Source organism: Trifolium pratense, linkage group LG1, assembly GCF_020283565.1.
Source record: "Trifolium pratense cultivar HEN17-A07 linkage group LG1, ARS_RC_1.1, whole genome shotgun sequence".
NCBI classification, from domain to species: domain Eukaryota; kingdom Viridiplantae; phylum Streptophyta; class Magnoliopsida; order Fabales; family Fabaceae; genus Trifolium; species Trifolium pratense.
In genome coordinates, this window is record NC_060059.1 from 27,849,872 (window position 1) to 27,865,367 (window position 15,496).

The following is a 15,496-nucleotide window of genomic DNA, read 5'->3' on the forward strand; positions in this document are numbered from 1 at the left end:
CACTATCATTGAGTCATTTGGTGATAGCTCTGATTCTGAGACTGCTATTGAAGATGAATTGCAGGACAAAGAAAACAATTATATTCCTGCTGATGTTATTGAAGACTCTAAAATAGAGGAAAGTAGATAGAAAGATGTCTCTCTTGGTGATAAAGATACTGAGTCTGAAAAGACAGTAGATGAAGAACAAAAGATGATTGATCTTGATGAGGTTGACTCCTTGGATGAACCTCAGGCAAAGACTGTTCATGCGAGATTGAAACAATGTTTTTCTTATGCCCTTGTCATATTGTGCAAACAAGGGGAAATGTCTATTTTGTGAGTGTTGACCATGTGTTTGATGTGATGGAGGTAGTAGATATGCTTTATGATTTATAACCTCTAGTTGGCTGGATGAAAAAGGAAGTTGTAGTTTGAGCGAATGATTCATGCTCTGAAGCTTGAAGAAGCTGCATTAGAAGCAACTGAATTTGCTATTTTTATTTGCTATTTTCTTCTTGTGTGGGCTATGCTCTAAATTTAAGCACCTTGTGTACATCTGGATTGTGATATTCTGCATTATGTCTCTGGATTTTCTGCTATTTCTATGAAGACTCTATTTTGTCTAATTTCTGGCTAAAAAGGGGGAGTAGTTGGTAGTTAGTAGTGTGCAGTATGCTGATGTGCTATCTGATGTTGCAGCATCTGATATGTGTCGTAGCACTTATGTTTGCTCTGCATGAGTTAAGGGGGAGTAAGTTCTGATATGCATGTGGTACTTGCATACCTTGTTCTGATATGCATTTATTTAGGGGGAGTAAAAATGTTTGATTAAATTTTTGCTCATCTCTGATATTGAGGGGGAGTAGTATTATTTAGTGTGCATGATGTGCTGACAGATGCTCTAACATCTGGTGTGGGCACGATAGCAGTATGTGATGTATAGTATCTGATGTATGTGCTCTGCATATGTTCTGAATGTGCTCTGCATGAGTGGTGTGTGATGTTTTGATACTCTGTTATGCAGGTCTTGAAGGGGAGTAGTTATCCGATGTTTTATGATGTGGTGCTTAATGTTGAGACATTTTCCCTTCCTGTTGTGGAGTGTAGTATGTGTTACGTATAGCAATGCTGCTGCATTTTTTGTGATGTAATGCTTCTGCTATTACAAGACTACGGATTGCTAGATACTAATATATGGATCTGTTATGCTCTGATACTCTGCACTATGGATTTATGTGATACTCATTACTATTGCTCTTCGTGCATGAAGTTTTTGTTTGACATATTTTGTGGCTAAAAAGGGGGAGAGTTAGTAATTGTGCCTGATGTACTGCTGATTGTCTGCTGAATCTGTGAAGAGTGGTATTATGTGTTGTGGTTTGCCTTATGTGGTGCAATGTTAGATGTTCTAATCGATGTTGAATCATGTTACTTGATGCTCTGTTGAAAATGAACATCTTGCTTCCTGAGAGTTTATTTCTCTAAGCCTTGAGGGAATTTATTTTTCCCCGGTGGTTCTTTTTATGAGGATGTTTCTCACTCCATTGGCGTTTTTCCTGTGAGGCTAGTTGTGTTCAATATTCCGCTGTTGCATGCCTCCGTTATTCTTGTGTGATACGTCTATTCTTATTTGCAATTTTCATCTGAGAAGCTCTAATGAAAAATTGCATGAGAAGATGTTCTACTTTACTTCATGATTGTGTGCTTAAGTTGATTTGAAGAAAGGTAGGTGATGTATCTCTCTAGATTGGTTGAAATGATCTTATGTTGTTTTAGCCAAAAATTGTCAAAGGGGGAGATTGTTGGAGTTTTATGTTGGCCTCATTTTGCTAAAAAAAATATTCAAGTTAGATGTTGAACTGAATGTTTCAACATCAAGTACAAGCAAGATGTTGGATAGAATGCTTCAACATTGGATACCACATCCAGTGGGCCGTGCCAGACGTTTTCTTAATCTCGCGCCTTTTTATATTTATGGAATCCACGTGTTTTTACTTGTGCGCCAAGTAGCGCCGTTCCTATTGTTCTAGAAGGCGGCCATGACCTAGTTTTGTTTCAGAATGCATCATCTATTTATGGAAACAAAACATGTGATTCAAGAATATTCCTTGAAGTAACTTTCGGACCTGCAGCGTTTTTAAGCCCAAATTAAGACCTAGCCCGTGCTAGCTCAGGTTATATAAAGGAAGCCTAAAACCTTGTGCGAACCACTGAAGCCGAAATTTAGTTTTACAAAGCGTGTGTTTAGGGTGTTAGTATTGTTAATTGTGTTCCTTTTCTTGTATTACCTTGATGCAAGATTAAGGACCGTGTGTTACTGTGTTGTAATATCTCTGGAGCTTCTAAGCAAGGAGATAGTGTGTGTGAACCATTCCTAAGCTTTGAAGTACGGAATTGATGAATGTTTTAAGAAGTGTGTCTTCATTATAAACTGTAACGTGTGCGATCACAGTGGCTGTGATTGAGAGGAGTTGAGCGGAGGTTCTCATACCTAGGTGTGTCTTAGGTAGAATATAGCACGGGTGGTGATTAGGTGAGAAGTCATAAACGGGACATTTATTGAGGGCTTTGAACTAATATTATCATAGTGGATTCACTCCTGGATTGGTATCCACCAGATTATGCTGTTATGTTGAACTGAGTTAACAAATAACTGTGTTATTTCGTTTAATGTGTTTTACGTTTCCTTATTGTTCGTCTAGTTCAGTGTTGAACACGGTGTTGGAGCATCGTGTTCAACATCGTCTTACTAGTGTGCCAGAATTTCACTAGGTATCGGTCTTAACGGGGATCCTGGTTTTTTTGGATTTGCACTGATATGAGGGAAGAAGAAGATCATGGATGGCATACTGTCAGAGGTCGAAATAGAAAATGGAGAGACAACAATAATTTCAATTTCGATATAGAAATCGATAAGAAATTCAACAAGGATAAAATCAGTTCACTCACAACATACTTTTTCACAAACTTTCCGGAGAGATTCGGGGCGAAAGTTTTGTTCAATACTTTTCTTAGTTATGGGGATATTATGGAGGTGGTAATTCCATCCAAGAGAGATAAGGGAGGAACAATATTCGGCTTTGAACGGTTTAATCGCGTGTCTGAAGTCTGAACCACGAAATTTCGAAGCCGAGTTAGATAATATTATTGTTGGAGGCGATAAAATATCAGTCAATCTTTCTCTATTCAATTTCCCAGATGGGAACAAACGACGTGTGGAAAGTAGCATAGTGAGGAAGGGTAACCATGTTAATATTCAGAATGCACATAACAGAACAAGACAAAGTCTCGAAATGGTCGCCAAACAATACATGCTAGAAAGGATGTTAACGAAACTTATGCTCAAGCGGTACGGGCAGAGGTAGTTCCGAGAGCAGGCGATTCACTTACGAGAATTGCGTTATCGTATGAGGCTGAGAATTCAGTTATGGAGGGACTGAATAAGGCGTTTATAGGAGTAGCGGCGAATTAGAGAACGACTTATAACATCCAAAATGCTTTTCATTCTCAAGGGTATTTTTGAGTTAAGGTTATCTTACGTTGCTAGAAGGCCAGGAGGAAGGGGAGGTGGAAGTTCTGATGGAAGATGCGAAGGAATGGTTGGAGCAATTTTTTAGGGAGATTCGTCCATGGAATACAAAAGAAGTAGATGTCGACAAAATTATTTGGTTAAGAATTTTTGGTATTCCTGTTCACGCATGGAATGGCACTTTCTTTGCCCAGGTCACAAAACCGTGGGGGTGTTTTATACATGCTGATGATGAAACAAGCAAGAAATTGACCATGGATGTTGCCAGGATCTTGATCCGAACTTCTTGACATAAAGCGGTGGATGAGTTTTATTGATGTTAAAGTTAATGGCGAGATTTTTCACCTTCGTGTTATTGAGGATTCGTATGGTCCCGTGAGAATCATGATACCTCCACAGCAAGGCCAAAGATGGGTGTACGGTCTTGGTCGGGGGTATGGAAGATGAGGACAACTATAATGTGAATGGTGGTAATTTAATGGGCCAGGAGGTAGGAGCAGTTGGGTCTACAAATTCTATTAATTCACATTATGTTATTAAAGGGGGTGCAGTGAGAAGTCAGACACAATCTGATGATTTGGGCTGCAATCATAAACACAATTCTTTGGTTGTTAGTGACTGCGAAGGAGTAGGAGGATTGAAGGAAGGTGTCTATAGTGTTGGACCTAGAAATGTTTACAAATTTTTGAACAAAGGCACATACTCTAGTTTGTTTACTCATAAGAAAAAGAATATGCAGAACACGCTAAAACACATGGGTTTGTTCAACCAAAACTCTGTTCTACCATCAGCATCCTTACGAAGACAACAACAGTTAGTTCACAGCATGTCATCTCGCAATTCCCGCACAACTTCATCAAACACCGTCGATCCTTCTAAATTCGACGACGGTGTACAGGCAGTGGTAATTCTTAAGCCGCCTTCCAAAAGCGGTACTAGAAAACAAGCAGCGGTTTTGCTTTCATCGACAAGTGATATCCTTTGCTGTATATTCGAAATTGTAATAACGTTTTATTGAAGAATTATGAGAAGGAAGTAGCATCTAAAGTTTTGCGAGGAGCTATAAAGTTGGGTGTTGAGGTGACACCGGAGATGGGAAAAGGCAGTAAGGAGGGGACGATTAGCGGTGGAGTGGAGACAAAGTGTATACAAGAAATTCTGGATAATGAAAAAAGAGATGTTGAAGAACGTCGAAGAAGGGCACACCATCAATTCATTCACCCATGAAGATCGTCTCTTTGAATATGAGAGGGTGGGTAGGGAGTGTTAAAAGGAGGAGGTTGAGCGAGTTTCTTCAGAAAGGAAAGTTTGACGTTTGTTTAATTCAAGAAACAAAGAAATCCAGTTTAGAGGATCATCTTATTCACTTGTTATGAGGTCATAAGGATATTAGCTGGGTGGTGAAAGAACCTGAAGGTTTGTCGGGCGGTATGGTAGTGATTTGGAAAACAGACACATTCAATTTTCTTAACAGCTTCTACGACGATGGCTTTTTGGGTATAAGGGTTGAGAGGGAGGGAGTGGTGATGCATATTATAAATATATATTCCCCGTGTAATATTGCCAGGAAGAAAAAACTTTGGGAAGATTTGTTGAATTTTAAGCAACAATGCGGAGCAGGGGAGTGGTGCCTGGGAGGGGATTTTGATGCCATTTTACATAGTTCGGAAAGGAAGTAGCGCAAACACTAGACAGGGTGAAAAAATCTTGTTTAACCGATTTGTGGAGGAAATTGAGGTGATTGATGTCGGTGCTAGGTAAGAAGTTCACTTGGTTCATTGCTGATGGTAAATCTATGAGCCATATTGATAGATTTCTTTTGTCTCATGGTTTCATTACTATGCACGGTATTTCTGGCCAGTGGATTGGTGACCGCAACATTTCCGACCACTGTCCAGTTTGGTTGATTGTATCTCCCAAGCATTGGGGTCTGAAGCCTTTTAGGGTGCTTAATGGCTGGTTTGATCATCCGGATTTTCTTCCTTTTGTGGAGAGATATTGGAAGGGCTTTGTGGTGCATGGTAAGAAGGTTTTTGTGTTGAAAGAAAAATTCAATATGTTGAAGGAGTGCTTGAGAAAATGGGACAAAGAGGTTTTTGGAATTCTCGACTTAAATATTTAAAAGACGGTGAAAGAATTAAATGATATTGATGGCTTTTTGGGAGGAGATGATATGGGTTTAGAGATTACTAGAACGGAAGGGCTACAAACTGATTTTTGGATACAACTTCATTTCAAAGAAAGTCTATTAAAGCAAAAATCTACAATGCGGTGGGTTAAAGAAGGGGACATGAACTCAAAGTATTTACATGAATCAATTAAAAGTAGAAGACGAAAGAATAACTTGGCGGCTCTAAAAGATGGCGATCAATGGATTCAAGGCGTGGCAGAGGTAAAGGGGCACATGAAGAATTTTTTTGAGAATAATTTCAGTGAGAGGTGGGAACACCGGCCAAATATCAATGGGATTCAGTTTCAAACTCTTTCTGAAGAGGACAATCTTTTCTTGATGACACCTTTCTCCATTGATTAAGATAGAGATGTGATCTGGAGTAGTGACAGTAATAAATGTCCAGGTCCAGACAAATACAACTTTAACTTCATGAAGGTGTGTTGGGAGATTATTAAAGTAGACATATTTGAATTTTTACAAGAATTCTATCACTGTGCAATTCTACCAAAGGCAATCACGGCATCTTTCTTGACTCTTATTCCTAAGAAAGATCATCCACAAGTGCTCTCGGATTATCGGCCTATTTGTTTAGTGTCTAGCTTATACAAGATCCTGTCTAACATTTTAGATAGTAGATTGAAGAAAGTTTTGGGGAAATTAATTTTGAAGGTTCAATCGGCATTCTAACCCAACAGGCAGATTTTGGATGGAGCGCTAGTGGTTAATGAATTGTTAGATATGGCAAAGCAAAGGAGGGATAAATGCTTATTTTTTAAAGTAGATCTGAAAAGGGCCTATGATAAGGTGAATTGAAATTTTTTAGATTACATATATGGCTAGAATGGGTTTTGCGGAAGGTTGGCGGAGCGGAGGTGGATCCGTGCTTGTGTTTTCCAAAGCTCCATGTCTGTGTTGGTTAATGGGAGCCTTACGGTGGATTTCAATATTGGTAAAGGATTGAGACAGGGAGATCTCCTATCACCCTTTATTTTCTTGATAGTCGCTGAAGCCTGAAGGTCTTACGGGACTTATGTGTAAGGCGGTAGATAGTAACATGTTCCATGGTTACAAGGTTAGTAGTAATATCTTGTTTCATACTCTTCAATTTGCAGATGATACTATTATAGTGGGAGAAGGTAACTGGGACATCCTTTGGGCTATTAAAACCGTGTTGAGGAGTTTTTAGATTGTGTAGGATTGAAAGTGAATTTCTTTAAGAGTAAGTTGTATGGTATTAATCTTGAAGAAAGATTTATGAATGTTGCATCATCTTTTTTTGCATTGTGGTGTTGAGTCGATTCCTTTTCGCTTCCTTGGTATTCCAGTATGAGCTAATCCGAGAAGAATGGCAACTTCGCTACCTATTATAGATTCCATGAAAAAGAGACTTTGCACTTGGAATGGTCGTCTCTTATCTATAGGAGGTAGAGTCAGTCTTATTAATTTCATTCTTTCTAGTTTATCGCTTTATTTTTTCTCTTTCTTTAAGGCCCTGGCTTGTGTGGTAAAGGAATTGGTGAATATACAAAGAAATTTTCTATGGGGAGGTGGTTTAGATTGTAAGAAGATGTGTTGGATTAGTTGAGATCGAATTTGCCAACCAAAGGAGAAGGGAGGTTTGTGTATAAAAAATTTGGAGCTTTTTAATGCATCACTTTTGTGTAAGTGGAAGTGGAGGTGTTTGAATGACAAAGTAGCTCCTTGGCTTGATTTATTAAATTTCCGTTATGGTTCGTTAGTAGCTAATTTTTTGGTTGCGCGACTTATGGAGTTTAGGTAGCAAGGACGATGGGGGCTGGTTCGGTAATAATATTAGAAATGTTCTAGGCGATGGGAAAGAGTTATGTTTTTGGAAAGAAATATGGTTAGGAACATCGACTCTACGCGCCTTGTTTCCAACCTTATTTAATTTATCCACACAGCAAGATGATGTTATTTCGGCAATGGGTTCTTGGAACAGCGATACATGGACATGGAATCTGTTGTGGACAGCCGAATTCACTGTAACTGTTGGAACAAAGAACACATTATGTGTGAATTGAAAATAAAATATTTGAGTCCCACATCGGGTACTAGAACATATTAGTATGTATTATATACTAATGTGTATTTTGAGAATAAAAATAATGGAAATAGACTATGTTGTAGAAACTTAGAGTTACTAAATAATAGGAATGGTAGTAGAAAAAGTAAAAACATGTGTTCCTATTTTAATGACCACCTCACCCATTTATTAAGTGATAAGCGTGATCTTAAAATAAGTAGTTAGATTGCTACAGTTTTTTTTATATATAATTCAGAAAGAGAAAAAAAAAACCTAGTCAATATGAACACAACAAAATGCTCTCTTATCTTGTGTTATGCCGCAATCAAGTGAGAAAATATATTGGTAAGATAAATCAAGGGAGCAGCAGTCGAGATGACATGATTTTGGTTGTTAGAATCACCCCTTTCATTCTTCAGTTTGTTTAACGCCGAGTATGACGAACTCAAGCTTCTCATAATTATATGGTAATGATAATCTATCATCCAACTTCTATCTATCTTAAATTGTGGTATATGAGAATGTGGAACATATAGATCATTATATGACTGCTGTATATATGTTTATTTGGCTATATTATATTTATATAATCCATGCAGCTAGTGAATGTTCCCTTATTCAATTTTCTTAATGAAAATAAATGAACACAGTGATATATTAGTGTTATGTTTGATTCATATCTATATGATTATTTCATAGCTACATGTGATTGCTCGTGTTAGGGTTTTGAGACATAAATTGATGATTTGATATGCTTGTTAAAGTGTCTCTTAACTTTAATTCGTCATTATAATACTCGAAAAGCAGTGATGCTTGTTAATGTTAGTAGGTTTTTATATTATTTCATAATGAATAAGAGATAAACCTTATTATTATTATTATGTTTTTAAGAGTGATCCTAGTATCACAGTTCCTTCAAATTTAAGAATGGTCATAGCACCATATTCCCTATAATTTGAATGGTCTTAGTTACCATATAAGAATGGTCTCAGTACCATATTAGAATGGTCATAGTACCATATAAGAATGGACTTAAATCATAGCGCACTGGTTTAACTACCATCATATTGAGGGTGTAATTCTTGCCCGATATCTACAGTGCAGTATTTATCGGTATCAGTAGAACTGGGCTGTTTTATCCTGGGGACTTCGTGGTTGATCGTCTGCCTTGCACAATTTTGGGCAGTGCCGCGAAACGTCTTAAAGAAAGCGTATCGACCCGCGACTCAATCCAGTAATCTCTTCGGTGGCTGAAAATTATTTTTAACGATTTTGAACCACGGAAACAACAATTTTAAGACGTTTCTTTTCTACCATGTCTACCGAAGAAATTACTGGCTCAGATTATGATATTGCGGACTAGAACAAACCGTTTCGGTTTGATGTAAATCACTTCAAATATAGGCAACAAAAATTATGGTTTTATAATAACAAAAGAGTTGCTACTTTTGAAGAAAGTGATTTCAATTTTACTTTAAAATTGAATAAGCTATAAGGATAAAATGACTAAACGATATTCCCTCGAATTTCTGATAACATGTCTTCGTTTTGAAGAAGAAGCTAGAAAGCAAAATCAGAAAAATGAAGTGCTTGTTGTCTTGAACAACAACACTAGAAAGAAATTCACAGGTCTGAAGCCAATTGGCAAATTATTCAAGAATCAGATACATAACGTGAATTGAAACTCTATTAGAAACAAAAAAAAAATCATCACTCTTACCGATGACTGTTCAAGTTATATTTTCATACATCTTATGAAAAATAAAAATGAGTGATGTTTTTGACATGTTCCAATTATATGGAACTGAAATTGAAAAGTAATTCAATGAGAAAATCAAATGATTTTGATAGAGGCACAAAAGTATGATTCCCACAATTTTCAATGAGTATGAAATTATCTTGAAACAACTGCACTTTACTCTTTTGAGATGAACGGTAAAGCAAAAGGAAAAATTTAATTAATTGATTGTTTTGTCTAAATAGAGTGCCTAAGCGCAAGAACAAAATTTCTACTTATGAAATTTTGAAGAAAAGACAATCTAATTTGTCTTATATTAGAACTTGGGTTTATCTGGACTATGTTTAAATTCCAGAAACCAAGAGAGTTAAACTCACCGGTAGAGCCTATGAATATGTACTCATTGAGTATATAATTAGCATTAAAGATTATAGGTTTTATGACCTAAATGCTAAAGTGATCATAGAATCAAATGAAATTGATTTCTATGAAAATGAATTTCTCTTTAAATTGAGAAATAGTGGGGGCACTGGTGGGGGTATTGCAACTTATCACACTCTAGTGATCAGAAGCAATGATGAGAACATCGAACAAGATGCTATGAACCTCGAAGAGGTAAGATAGCAATAGTTGCTAAAGAGTGTGAACCTTGTTACATGGTTTATACATTAGAAGAGAATCTATAACTAGTTTTCAAGAAGTGTTGTCTTCCTTGAAGGCTTATATATGGCAAGAGGCCATAAAAGAGAAGATAGATTCTTTAGGGTCTAACAAGACCTGACATTTGATAGACTTGCCTCCTGATTACAAACTAATGGGTTGTAAATGAATTTTGAAAAAAAAGAATCTAAAACATTATGGAACTTTTGATAAATACAAGGCTCACCTTGTAGCTAAGGGTTTTAGATAAAAGAAAAAATATAGATTTCTTCAATAATTTTTCTCCTGTCACAAGAATAACATCCATAGTGGTACTAAATTTTCTTGATGCTATTTATAATTTAATAGTACACCAGATGGATGTCAAAACTGTTTTTCCTTTGTTTTTACCGTGACTGGAAGAAGAAATTTATTTAGAACAACCTGAATATTTTGTAACTCATGGGTGGCAAGAAAATTTAAGTCTATAGTCATATAGTACTTTATATGGTCTTAAATAAGCCATAAGAAATGTCATGAAGAGTTTGACAATTTGATGATATCAAATGAATTAAAAGTGAATGAAAGTGACAAATATATTTACTATAAACCGGTAAATAGCATTTGCATTATCATACGTCTCTATGTAAATAATTTACATGATTAGAGCAAACATTCATATTGTGAATGAAATGAAATCATTGTTGTCTAACAACTTTGATAAGAAAGAGTTTGAAAAAGTAGATGTAATCTTAGTTATTGAGATTACTAATTCATAAATGAGAATTTCCTTAAATCAATCTCACAATGATGAGAAGGTTTTAAAGAAATATATTTACTGACTGCAAACTTGTTTGCATACTATATGATCCAAGAGTAAAAACTATGGAAGAACACTATTGAAAGTGTAAGACAATCAGAATATGAAAGCATTGCCGACTGCATTTGGTATGTCACTGATTGTACTAGACCCGACATTGCATACGTCGTGGTACAGTTGTGTAGGTTTAGTAGACCTAATTATGAGCATTGATATGCTATTGAGAAGTTCATGAGATTCCTTAAAAGGACCATGAATCTCAGATTACATTTGCAGAGATTCTCTGTTGTGTTTGAAGAATACAGTAATGTAGATTGGAATATATTATCATATGATTCCAAAACAACTAGTAACTATATTTATTATAGTAGAGAAACTGTATCTTGGAAATAAAAGAAATAGACCATATTGGCTCAGTCCACTATGGAAGTCTGAAATGATAACATTAACGATTGTTAGTGAAGGAGCAAGGTAGTTAAAATACTTGCTAGCTGAAATTCCTTTAAGGAATAATTTATGCCAGATGTGTTGATCCATTGCGATAGTACCGCGGCTATTGCATAAATTGAGAATCGTTATTATAACGATAAGAGACGTCAAATAAGAAGTAAACACAGCGTAGTGAGAGAGTTACTCTCAAAAGGAGCTGTAAGAATGGGTCATGTACACACTGATGAAAGTTTAGCAGATCCTTTGACGAAAGGAATAGCTAAAATGAAGTCCATAATACATCCAAGAAGATGGGACTAATGCCTACTGAGAATTACTTATGATGGTAACCCAACCTAAAAGACTGGAGATCCCAAGAATTAGGTTTCAATGGGTAAACAACAAGTCGTGAGTAATAGGGAATGATCATGCAATTATAAGAGGCATGAATCCTGAAGCGAAAAGGATGAGGTAATAGAAACTCTTAATGAGATCTATACTCTGGATCAGAGGAGTACCTAGCTTCAGGGGTACTTTAGATAGACTCACCTATATGAATGTGGAATTGAGGCCGGTTCCTATGGAGTTTTGGGGCGAACTCCTAGAGCGTTCATGAAACTGGGATAGACGTGCAGGGCCATTAAAGCACGGGCTTTTAAGATACACCTTAGGAAAGGTTGTGTGCGGGTTTGAGAAAAATCTGAGATAGAGTTCAAGACAAGCGTCACTCTTGTTAAATCGGGCTCTTACTCGCTATGTGAAGGTTCAAGACAAGCGTCACCTTTGCTTATGCACAATCTTATAGAAGCATTCTATGCTATTTTGGAATTTTCTTTTAAATTCAAGTGGGGGATTGTTGGAACAAAGAACACATTATGTGTGAATTGAAAATAAAATATTTGAGTCCCACATCGGGTACTAGAACATATTAGTATGTATTATATACTAATGTGTATTTTGAGAATAAAAATAATGGAAATAGACTATGTTGTAGAAACTTAGAGTTACTAAATAATAGGAATGGTAGTAGAAAAAGTAAAAACATGTGTTCCTATTTTAATGACCACCTCACCCATTTATTAAGTGATAAGCGTGATCTTAAAATAAGTAGTTAGATTGCTACAGTTTTTTTTATATATAATTCAGAAAGAGAAAAAAAAAACCTAGTCAATATGAACACAACAAAATGCTCTCTTATCTTGTGTTATGCCGCAATCAAGTGAGAAAATATATTGGTAAGATAAATCAAGGGAGCAGCAGTCGAGATGACATGATTTTGGTTGTTAGAATCACCCCTTTCATTCTTCAGTTTGTTTAACGCCGAGTATGACGAACTCAAGCTTCTCATAATTATATGGTAATGATAATCTATCATCCAACTTCTATCTATCTTAAATTGTGGTATATGAGAATGTGGAACATATAGATCATTATATGACTGCTGTATATATGTTTATTTGGCTATATTATATTTATATAATCCATGCAGCTAGTGAATGTTCCCTTATTCAATTTTCTTAATGAAAATAAATGAACACAGTGATATATTAGTGTTATGTTTGATTCATATCTATATGATTATTTCATAGCTACATGTGATTGCTCGTGTTAGGGTTTTGAGACATAAATTGATGATTTGATATGCTTGTTAAAGTGTCTCTTAACTTTAATTCGTCATTATAATACTCGAAAAGCAGTGATGCTTGTTAATGTTAGTAGGTTTTTATATTATTTCATAATGAATAAGAGATAAACCTTATTATTATTATTATGTTTTTAAGAGTGATCCTAGTATCACAGTTCCTTCAAATTTAAGAATGGTCATAGCACCATATTCCCTATAATTTGAATGGTCTTAGTTACCATATAAGAATGGTCTCAGTACCATATTAGAATGGTCATAGTACCATATAAGAATGGACTTAAATCATAGCGCACTGGTTTAACTACCATCATATTGAGGGTGTAATTCTTGCCCGATATCTACAGTGCAGTATTTATCGGTATCAGTAGAACTGGGCTGTTTTATCCTGGGGACTTCGTGGTTGATCGTCTGCCTTGCACAATTTTGGGCAGTGCCGCGAAACGTCTTAAAGAAAGCGTATCGACCCGCGACTCAATCCAGTAATCTCTTCGGTGGCTGAAAATTATTTTTAACGATTTTGAACCACGGAAACAACAGTAACAGATGCCGTTACAGCAGCAGACTTGCTGGCGTTACTGCAGCAAGTTCGACCAGCTTGTGACAGTAGCGACAGGCGTAAATGGCTCCCTAACACAGCCGGTTTTTTCACCGTAAAATCAGCTTATACGCAGCTACAAAATACATATGCATTGGAGGAAATCGATAGCTTTACAGCGAAAGTTTTGAAGAGACTTTAGAAGATTAATGTCCATCGAAAATTAGCATTTTTGGATGGAGGTTGCTGCTTGAAGAATTACCCACTAGGGAGGCATTATTCCGTAAAGGAGTAGTTAATAACAACAATGAAAGGTGCTGCGTTTTTTGCATATTCAGGTGGATAGACTCTAGCTTGATACCTCCTTTAGATGTTAAAATTCACTTCTCTCAGTTTAGTATAAAAGCAAAAGGCAACGAGAGCAAGCAATACCGGCAAATTATTTGGTTGGCAGCGACGTGGAGTATATGACGGATGCGTAACAACATTTTATTTAGAGGTGCTTGTGTTAATGTTTCCTATTTAGTGGACCAAATCATTTACATATCATGAATTTGGTTTATAGGCCGGGAAGGGAGTAATGTAAATTTCGTCTTTTCGGATTGGTGTAACAATCCTAAATCCTTCTTTATGCTTCCAAAGTTTATAAGGTGTATGTGCTTGAATTATAAGAGTTGAGTACCCCTTATACTCCTTATAATTCAATTTTTGCTTATAAAAAAAATTTATATTGTGGCAAATAAAAAAGGGTCTTGCTAACGAGTGCCCCCGGGCACTCTTTAAGCATTCCATTAAAAGAAACTTTTTATTCAAAAAATTAAACACTCCAATTTCCAATGCGTTGACTTTACGCATTTCCATAAAAATTCTATAAAAAACTTACTATTTAAGGGCTTAAAGAGTGTCCGGGGACACTATTTATCATTTACCAATGAAAAAGGGGGCAAAACAATGAACTGAATGAAGAGCTAGCAAGAACCTCTCACCTCTAGATATTATGAATAAACTGAAACAAGTCAACAGCTGGTGCTATTGATGGACCGTCCTACAAGACTGCTGCAAAATGATATCCAAAATTCAAAACTAAGTGATCTGCAAAATTAAAATAACAAAATTAAAATCCATAAACAAACTGCAATCATAAATAGCAAAATTTTAAGGGTTTACACTCTATTACTGAAGGAGAACATATTAATTTGTAAAGCGTACCTTTTTTTTTTTTTTTCTAGAAATCCAACCTTTGCAATGAAGAGAATTAGTACCAAGCTGAGAAAAATCTCTTCATAGGGTACGGGGTACCGATAACTTTGCTTCACTTTTTTTTTTTTTTTATGTAATTAGAATCTGAAAAACTAATTAATAAAACAGAAATAAGAGAGGTTGAAGACTCGAAGTTGAAAGATAGGTGAAATTTATACCAAAAAAAAAAAACTGTAAGTTGAAAAATGAACAAAATATGAGATAACTTAGCTATTAATGTCTTTTTTTTTTTTTTTGCTGTTTGAAGGGAAAATAACCAAAATCAAGAAGATAAATTAAGAGTACACAAAAAAATTAAAATAACACAATTTTTTTTTTCTTTTTTGGAAACAACAGAAATATGAACGGTTGAATACACAAAACTCTTGTAGTGATTTGTTTGAATTCAAAAACAATAAACGCTAAGGTGAAACACAAAGAAGGAATCCCACCCAAATGGGTTAATTATATAATTTTGAGATGGGTTCGGTTCAGGAATCTAGAAGACTCTCTAGCAAAATATAAATAATAATTTATCGATCGTTAGTTGGTTCAGTGGTGATTGGCGCTGAACTTGGTAGGGGGAGGATCACGGTTCGATCTTTTGCAACTGCGATCGTCAAGGGACTGGAACCACTTGATGTCAGAACTGACCCCCAAACCAGATTAAACAGGTGGTGAAAGAAAAATAAATAAATATAATTAATAATTCTAATATTTACT

General features: G+C 35.9%; 2 protein-coding genes across 3 annotated transcripts in view; one reads left to right on the forward strand and one right to left on the reverse strand.

The window, feature by feature from the left end:
• The window catches only part of LOC123924660, a 26,847-nt gene extending 11,634 nt beyond the window's left edge, over positions 1 to 15,213 (reverse strand). The window contains exons 1-2 of one of the 2 annotated variants that reach the window (XM_045977624.1): positions 14,744 to 15,213; positions 14,521 to 14,590 (exon numbers count right to left, since the gene is read on the reverse strand). The gene's annotated coding sequence lies outside the window, so the exon portion shown is untranslated. Of the gene's footprint in view, positions 1 to 14,520; positions 14,627 to 14,743 lie in introns of both variants that reach the window. The other variant, XM_045977616.1, reaches the window with a different exon arrangement.
• LOC123891593 lies at positions 5,256 to 6,044 on the forward strand. Its single transcript, XM_045941492.1, has 2 exons — positions 5,256 to 5,540; positions 5,637 to 6,044. Exons 1-2 carry the CDS (start codon positions 5,256 to 5,258, stop codon positions 6,042 to 6,044), a joined length of 693 nt encoding a protein of 230 aa, XP_045797448.1.
• Positions 15,214 to 15,496: the final 283 nt, after the last annotated feature.